This window comes from Ictidomys tridecemlineatus, chromosome 2 (assembly GCF_052094955.1).
Source record: "Ictidomys tridecemlineatus isolate mIctTri1 chromosome 2, mIctTri1.hap1, whole genome shotgun sequence".
Lineage (NCBI taxonomy): Eukaryota > Metazoa > Chordata > Mammalia > Rodentia > Sciuridae > Ictidomys > Ictidomys tridecemlineatus.
Window position 1 is genome coordinate 17,317,651 of NC_135478.1, and position 8,206 is coordinate 17,325,856.

General features: G+C 48.4%; 1 protein-coding gene across 1 annotated transcript; it reads left to right on the forward strand.

Moving 5' to 3' along the window:
* Positions 1–1,536: 1,536 nt before the first annotated feature.
* LOC101964209 (C-C chemokine receptor type 1) lies at positions 1,537–7,422 on the forward strand. Its single transcript, XM_005332912.5, has 2 exons — positions 1,537–1,672; positions 5,377–7,422. The coding sequence occupies exon 2, from the start codon at positions 5,444–5,446 to the stop codon at positions 6,509–6,511; it is 1,068 nt and encodes a 355-aa protein (XP_005332969.1). The 5' UTR covers positions 1,537–1,672; positions 5,377–5,443; the 3' UTR covers positions 6,512–7,422.
* The last annotated feature ends 784 nt before the right edge of the window (positions 7,423–8,206 follow it).

Sequence of the window (8,206 nt, forward strand, 5' to 3'; positions counted from 1 at the left end):
TGTCTGCCTAGGCCTGCTACTTTGCGGGACTCCAGGAAAGTTCCTGTTGGTTGGGGAAGTGTGGTAGGAGGGAATTCCGGAGGAGGGATTTCCTATTGGAGTAGTGTGTCCCGGGAGGAGCCTCGTGGCGTGGTTCTGCATTCCCCCCCCCCCGCCCCCCATCGTGTGTGGAGTGTGCTGGTGGAGTTCAGAAATAAAGTTTGTTCCTGCTTCAGTGGCTTGTGATTTGTGCCCAGCCAGACTGCGGCAAGTGTGTGATGCCTCAACTAGTCTCAGGGTGCTTCTCCTTTTATGTCTTTCAGGTGAGGGAGCTACATGTCTTGTGAGATGATAAGCTCAAGGAGCCTGGTTTCTCTGATATGGGTTTGATACGCCCCCTCCATCCATGTGCTTCTGATTTAATTCCATAAGTGAGCACCAATAAGTTATTTATTATTTTGTGTCTTAGGGTGGGGCTGTGCAGAGTGTGGTTGCTGACTTGTACTCAGAATGGAGTAACTCATGCAAACTACTGCTTTATAAAATAGGTAACTGAGGGTTGGGCACAGGAAGGTTAGGAGCTGCTCCCCCCCCCCTTTTTATAGATGGCTCAGCACAGTGGCAGCACAGATGAGGAGAGCTTCAGGAAGCATCATGGACCAGACGTCTTTCTTTCTTTTTAATAGTTTTTAGTTGTAGATGGACACATACCTTTATTTTCCTTGTTTATTTTTATGTGGTGCTGAGGATCGAACCCAGGGCCTCGCACGTGCTAGGTGAGCGCTGAGCCCCAGCCCCAGCCTAACCAACCAGACGACTTTCTTTGTGCCAGAAACTGACATTTTTCATGTTCAAGTTGACCCCAGCCTCCTCTGTGAGCGCGAGTGTTCATTATTCTCATTTGACAGAGTAAGAACCAAGACTTAGGCAGGGGCAGTGACCTGCTGGGATTTGAACTTGGCCTGTGTTTGACTCCTGCCTAAACTCAGCCAACTCACCTGTATTCCTTCCAGGCTGGAGATTTCTGGAGATGAAACTACTCTGGGAGGTTTGGCAGAGAAGGGACGGGGGAGCAGAGAGAAGAGGGGCAGTGGGCAGATGTGGAGTAGATTAGAGGTCCCAAGGACAAGCTGCCACCTCTTTCTGTTCTCATTTATCAGCCAGATGGTTCTGAGGAAAAAGACTCAAGGTTCTGGTTTAAATCATTTCATTTGCAATTTAGAAAAAAAAAAAAAAAACAAAGTCAACCCACTGACCACAAGAACTCTCTGCCAGGCCTCCTTCCCACACATACACATCCAATTGCTCCACAAGTTCTGGGGACAGCTCATTGTCACATACCTTGCGCAATTGAATCCAACCCAATCCGCCCAATTCCTTCCGGGCAGAGCTCCAAGGAGAAGCCTGGAATTGGAATTGTAGCAGGGTGAGCCCAAAAAATACTTGTAGTGAAATTGACCTCCAGGAGTTGGCCACTGGTGGGCGTAGCAGCCATTCATGAATACCCAACCATACAAAAAGAAGAACTTCCCTCTCTTCTTGTCATTCTGAAAGACTGCGAGACCTGACTCCAATCTCCATCATCTCACAGGAAGCTGAGCGCTTCCTACTTGGTCTGGACCTTGAATCTTGAGTTCATACTCTGAAAGTTCCAGTAACCGAAGCCTTGTGGACAAAGTGCCCTGGAACCAGAGTAAGTGACATTTGTCTTTTCTGTGTTCTCAGTTGCTCTTGCTTAAAGATATGCTTGGGGAATGATGTGAGGTCTCGGGAGATGTCTAAGTACTCCACTGATACATCTGTATACAGGCAATTAATAGAATTGCAATACTGAGGATACTGGAGACTTTATAAGGCCAGGTACTCAGGCCAGGCGTAAAATGCTAAAAAGAAAGCTTTCTTGAACGTTGTTGGTGACTGATAAAGAAAGGTAGCTAGTGTGAAGAGACAAGAGGTGCTTTCTGTGTGAAGTTATTTAAGAAGAAATTATTTGCCATTTCTCCGTGTAAAGGCAAACCAAATATGGTATATGAGAAATTGTAGCAAGAGGAAAATATCCCTTAGAAAAAACATTGCAGATACTTAATCAATTTCTTAACTGGAACCAAAGATTTTCAAAATCAGGTCTGCTGACTATCTTTTGAGGAGGCAGGATTTGCCCACCCTGCAGGCAGGGAGCTGGCCAGATGGCCTCTCGTGCATCCATTCTGTTCTACTAGCAAAGACATTTTGCTAGTAGAACAGAATGGAATTTGCCCTGAAGATAGAATTTGCCCTGAAGATAGAAGGAAACAGCAGCCACCTGCAGGTATCTACTCCCACTTTTCCTCCCTAGAGGGATCTTAGAGGGTTGTAGATATTCAAAGAGGAATTGGAAACTCCCAGAAGCTTTCATAGCCTGCCACCAGGCTAGGTGCCCGTCACTGATTTTTCATCAAAGAGGACAGCTCTGAGCTGTTCAGTCTCTGAGGCCTGGGCAGTGATGGGTTAGTAAATGTGTAACAGTGACTTTTCCCTAAAAAAAGATCCCTGTGTTGTGGCGTCTGCCAATTTCCATGGTGTAAATACTGCTTCTGTGGTCAATTTCAAGCTACTAACATGCCGAATGTGAGTCGGGAAGAGATGTGCACCACTTTCTCTTATAAAACAGTTAAGCTAGCCAAAGACACTAGTGCTAGAAGGTTCCACGCTCCAAGGCGATAGCCGACCATTGTGCAATGACCTTGGGGTCGACTTTTGTAGCAGACTCTTCGTGGGCCTGGAAGATTCAATGGTGACATGGTCTTTTGGTTTCTCCTCCAGAGCCCCCGCTCCATCAGCTTCCTTTGGGAGTAGCAGAACCTGGAATGGTACGGACAAGTGAGGGCAGTTGTCAACAGGGCCAGAGGTCAGGGCAGTATATGGAGGAGGCTCTGCTCAATATGGTACCTGACCACGAAAGCTAAGCTTGCTTTCCCTTTTGCCAAAATTCCCCAGAAACTAGGCTCATGGGGACAGCTTTGCATCCCAAGTTTTTTAGCTTTCACTGTAAACCTACCAGCCCACCTCAAAGGGCAGACACGGAGCTGTTTGCTCTGGTTAGCACTAGCAAGGGCAATGGAGGGCAGAAATCACTAGTGCAATTTCTTTGGAGCCTACCAAAATGATAACCAGGGGTGGTCAGGCAGAGATAGAGGAGGGAGCCACAGGGATGGAGTGGTCGGAAAATGAAAGCCCCCCCCACTTCTCACCCTAACAAAATATCTCACCTTCCACCCAGGGTGCCCGACACCCATCATATGCCTTAATCTCCAACAGTCACTGTAGAAAATTGAATTTTTAAATTTTTTAAATTTTTATTTATTTATTTATTAGCAGGAAAGATTTCTTAAGTACAGTAGAAGCATTAAACACCTGGATTCAAGACAGGAAACGGTAAAGTAGGTGCCTCCTACTTTACTGATTGGGATTTGGGCCAAATCAATTCTGGTTTTTAATTTTCCAATTTTTTTTTAATTGGCACCCAGTAATTGTCCATATTGAGAGAGCACATTGTGACATTTGAATACATGTATATAACCTGTGATGATCAGCTAAGGGTAACCGGCATATCTATTGCTTCATGCCAGGAACATTTGAAATTCTCTATGCTATCTATTGTGAAGTTTTCACCTATTTGTTGTCAGCCATGGTCACCGTACATTGCAGGGTCACTCTAGAAGTTAGTCCTTTCCTACACCCAGTACCCATCGGCTGCCCTCTCTCTACCTCCTCCCCACACCACTCCTGCGGCTATTCTACTCTCTACCTCCGTGTCATCAATTTTCTAGAACTTGTAAAGTGTCATTCACATGGAAGGGACTGTCCTTGTCACTGTCAAGGAAAATCACTTTTTAGATTATCTACCAAGAAACCTAGCAAGGGGGATTTGCAGGGTGGGATACAGACACCAGAATAGGATTGAAATATAAGACATCCTGGTAGGAACATCATGGTGGGGACTGGTCCCAGAAAAAGGCCACTGCAGGAAAGGTCCCCCTGATACTGAATGCCTGGTAAGTGCTGGGGGGCAGGAAACTTTTCTCATCTGATATCTCACGGTAACCCTGCAAGGTGAGATCCGCTCTTCCATGTTACACACCAGGGACAGAGGCTCAGAGAGGTAGGTTAATATATCCAAGGTTACGCAGCTGACAGGTTCCACCAAAACCAATGCTCCCTTTGTAGAAACATCTTCAATAAGCGACGGGAAAGTATTCAAAAGGTGGGCTAGAAAATGGGGACTGGGACAGGCCATCTAGTGGTTCTCTTTCATTTGTTTCAAAGCAATTCTGTGTGAGGGGGAATCTCAGAGCTTATTTCAATAGAATCCCACTGTCCATCTGGTCCCCATGTGACATCTCCTTATGACTCAAAGGTATTCTGAGCATTTTCTTCCTGACTCCCAGTCTTCTGTCTCTAGTCACCACCTTCCTCCTGGCCTGTGCTTCCTCTGAATCCTCCCCAAGGCTCCTACAGGAGGTCTGTGGAGTCACCTGCAGCCCGGCCGGGTGCCACATAAGGGCCATGCAACATGGACAAGGCTGAGCCCATTCTGGTGTCCAGTGTCCTCACCTGTGGAGTTGACTGCTAGGGCTTCATAGTGGCAGCTTATTGGTGTTTGGGGTAAATTATTTTTTGCATTATGGGACATCCTTGGCTCTGCCTATCAAATGACAGTAGCATCCACCAGTCTTTGTGTCCAAAAAAAAAAAAAAAAAAGAAAAGAAAAAAGAAAAAGAAAGAAGCCTGCACATTTTTACTCTGTCACCCTTGGCTGAGACTTTTTAAACCCCAAAGCCATGAAAAACGATTTGTGAGCTTTTAGTTCTCAGCCAGGACCATTTTTCTTCCCAGAGTCCTGTGGGCTCCAGGGCACAGGGCCATCACTGTGAGCAAAGGCAGGAAAGCTCAGTGGTTTGGGGGTTGGGCCCTGAGAGTCCCCCACACCTGGCTCTGAGCTTCCACTCTTATTCTTGCAGGTGTGTCCCTGGGCATGTTTCCTAACGCTCTGGACTTTGGTGTCATCTCCTCTAAAGTGGGAATAATAGTATGCCCTCTCAAGAGTCATTGAACACTCACTCAGCCTGGTGCCTTAGCCCTTGGGAGGCACTTTGTGAATAGCATGGCACCTGCTCCCTTCCTCTGTGATTTCAATCCACTGAGCTTTTCCTTTACAGCACTCACCACCTAAGGGACTGAAAAATGATCCATGTTTCTCATCTGTTGCCTGTTAGACTGTAGGTCCACAAGGGCAGAGGGGACCTGGGTCTCTCTTGCTCACCATTCCTTGCTCCGGGCATGGTAGACAATAGGCACTCAGTAAGCACTTATCAGTGGTTGAAGAAATGTAACCACTATCTTGTCCTTGTCACACAGAGCCCACCGCCTTTAATAGCAAAGTCAATCGAGAGATCATTGTCCTGGACCCACGGAAGGAGCCAGGATGGAGTTTATCACCACTACAGAGGACTACGAAGTGACCACTGAATATGACTATGGGGACACAACCCCGTGCCATAAGGCGGATGTGAGGGCCTTTGGGAGCAAACTGCTGCCCCCTTTGTACTCCCTGGTCTTTGTCATCGGCTTGATTGGCAACATCCTGGTGGTCCTTGTCCTCATGCAGCACAGGAGGCTCCAAAGCATGACCAGCATCTACCTCCTCAATCTGGCCATCTCTGACCTGCTCTTCCTCTTCACGCTGCCCTTCTGGATTGACTACAAGTTGAAGAACAGCTGGGTTTTCGGTAGTGCCATGTGCAAGCTGCTTTCGGGGTCTTATTACCTGGGCTTGTACAGCGAGATCTTTTTCATCATCCTGCTGACCATCGACAGGTACCTGGCCATCGTCCATGCTGTGTTTGCAATACGGGCTCGGACTGTCACCTTTGGCATCATCACCAGCATCGTCACCTGGGCCCTGGCCCTCCTGGCTGCCGTCCCTGGCTTTTACTTCTCCGAGACCCAGTGGGAGTTCACCCGGAACACCTGCAGCCTCCACTTCCCTCACCAAAGCCTCAAAGAATGGAGACGCTTCCAGGCTCTGAAACTGAACATCCTGGGGCTGGTTCTGCCTCTGTTGGTCATGATCGTCTGCTACACGGGGATCATCAATATTCTGCTCAGTCGGCCCAATGAGAAGAAGGCTAAGGCCGTCCGCTTGATTTTTGTCATCATGCTCACCTTCTTCCTCTTTTGGACCCCTTACAACCTGACTATGTTTGTCTCTGCTTTCCAAGAGCACCTGTTCACCAACCAGTGTGTGCAGAGCAGGGAGCTGGACATGGCCATTCAGGTGACCGAGGTGATCGCCTACACTCACTGCTGTGTCAACCCCGTCATCTATGTCTTTGTGGGCCAGCGGTTCCGGAAGTACCTCCGCCAGTTGTTCCACAGGCACGTGGCCGTGCACCTGGCCAAGTGGCTGCCCTTCCTCTCTGTGGACAGGCTGGAGAGGGCCAGCTCTATGACTCCATCCACGGGGGAGCATGAACTCTCTGCTGGGTTCTGACTCACACCCATGGAGGGCAATCTAGGTGCCAGTGGGACTGACCTGCCCTCCCATGTACCTCCAGGACAGGATGAGGAAGCAACACAGCCCTCCCAGCTTGATTCTGACACCTGGCACAGCATGGAATTATAGACACTTGGGGTTAGGGGATCTTAAAGGTGGTGGTCTAGACTAAGTTACTTCTGGGGCTTCAATCTTTTCATGAACTTCTCCCTGGTGGACAATGTGTAACTGGGAGGGGCTTGTGTTGAGAGCCACAGCCAAAGGGGCCCTAGCAAACTTCCAGCTGCCAGCAAACTTCCAGCTGCTGGCTGATGATTGGCTCACAGCGGGCCCAGCAACATCTAGCTGATTGGCTCCTCTGTGGTGATGTTCATTGGGCTGTTTCCCCGCCCGTCAGACTGCAAAGCTGATGATTGGCTCACAGCGGGCCCAGCAACATCTAGCTGATTGGCTCCTCTGTGGTGATGTTCATTGGGCTGTTTCCCCGCCCTTCAGACTGCAAAGCTGATGATTGGCTCATAGCGGGCCCAGCAACATCTAGCTGATTGGCTCCTCTGTGGTGATGTTCATTGGGCTATTTCCCCGCCCTTCAGACTGCCAGCTGATGATTGGCTCACAGCGGCCCCAGCAACATCTAGCTGATTGGCTCCTCTGCAGTGATGTTCATTGGGCTGTTTCCCTGCCCTTTCAGACCACGGAGCTGCTCATTGGGGGACTTCTTTGGCTCTGCCCACGCCACCCAGCCAATCGGCCTCAAGAGCAGGAGGATTGTGGGAGGTGGTGAGGCTTGTGTGCGTGAGAAGCTTGTGGAAGCCAGTGGTGGTAGTTGGGCTCTGAGGGTTTTTTCCTGAGGAGCTGTTTTGTTTGGCATTTGTAGTTCTAAAAATAAAGTTAGTTTCTTTTGACAAGTGGCTCCTGAATTGTGCCCAGCCAGACTGCAGCAGGCTTGGACAGCAGATTTGAGTGATTTGCTAATGCATTTGCAAATAAAGCCACTGCAGTACCAGATCCACCCACTTCCATCCACCACCAATGCATTGGAAGCAGTGATTTCCACAGCTGACTCTATGCTGAAACCTATAGCCAGTGAGTAGCCAGCAGGTGTCTGTCCCCATCCACCCTCACGGTAGGGTCTGGGCTCTTGGAAGTCCTAGGGAACATGGAACTCAGAGTGAAAGAACTTGAGACCTAGTGGGAAAAAGGATTTTTTTTTTTTTGCAGTAGAATAAGAAAGCCCTTAGAATTTGATATTTGCTAAAATCAAATACTTCAGCAGTAGGCTGAACGTAAACCAGACTGTGCTTCCTCATAAAAGGAATTGATTCCTCACTTCCATTTACTGTTCTTTTCTTTCTAATTATTTTTTTCAGAATCCCCCTTCCTTGCAAATTGAATGTGTTGGTAAATTCTGACAACTTTATTGCGGAAATCAATTAACAGGTGAAAGGAAGCAGGGTTGGTTTTCTTCCTACCGATTCTCCATCCAAACATTTTGGGTTTATGGATTCAGAGCTGTGACTGCCCCCATTGGGTCTCACAGCAGAAAAATGACTCCTGTACCAATTGGCAGTGTCTGAGGCCGGAAGGGAGGATGCCCACAAGGAAGAGGCCCAGCCTTGGGGGTGGTGTGGTGGGGCCTCCATCTTGGTATGAGAGGCTCAGGGGCCCTTAACACAAAGCCGCTCATGTACC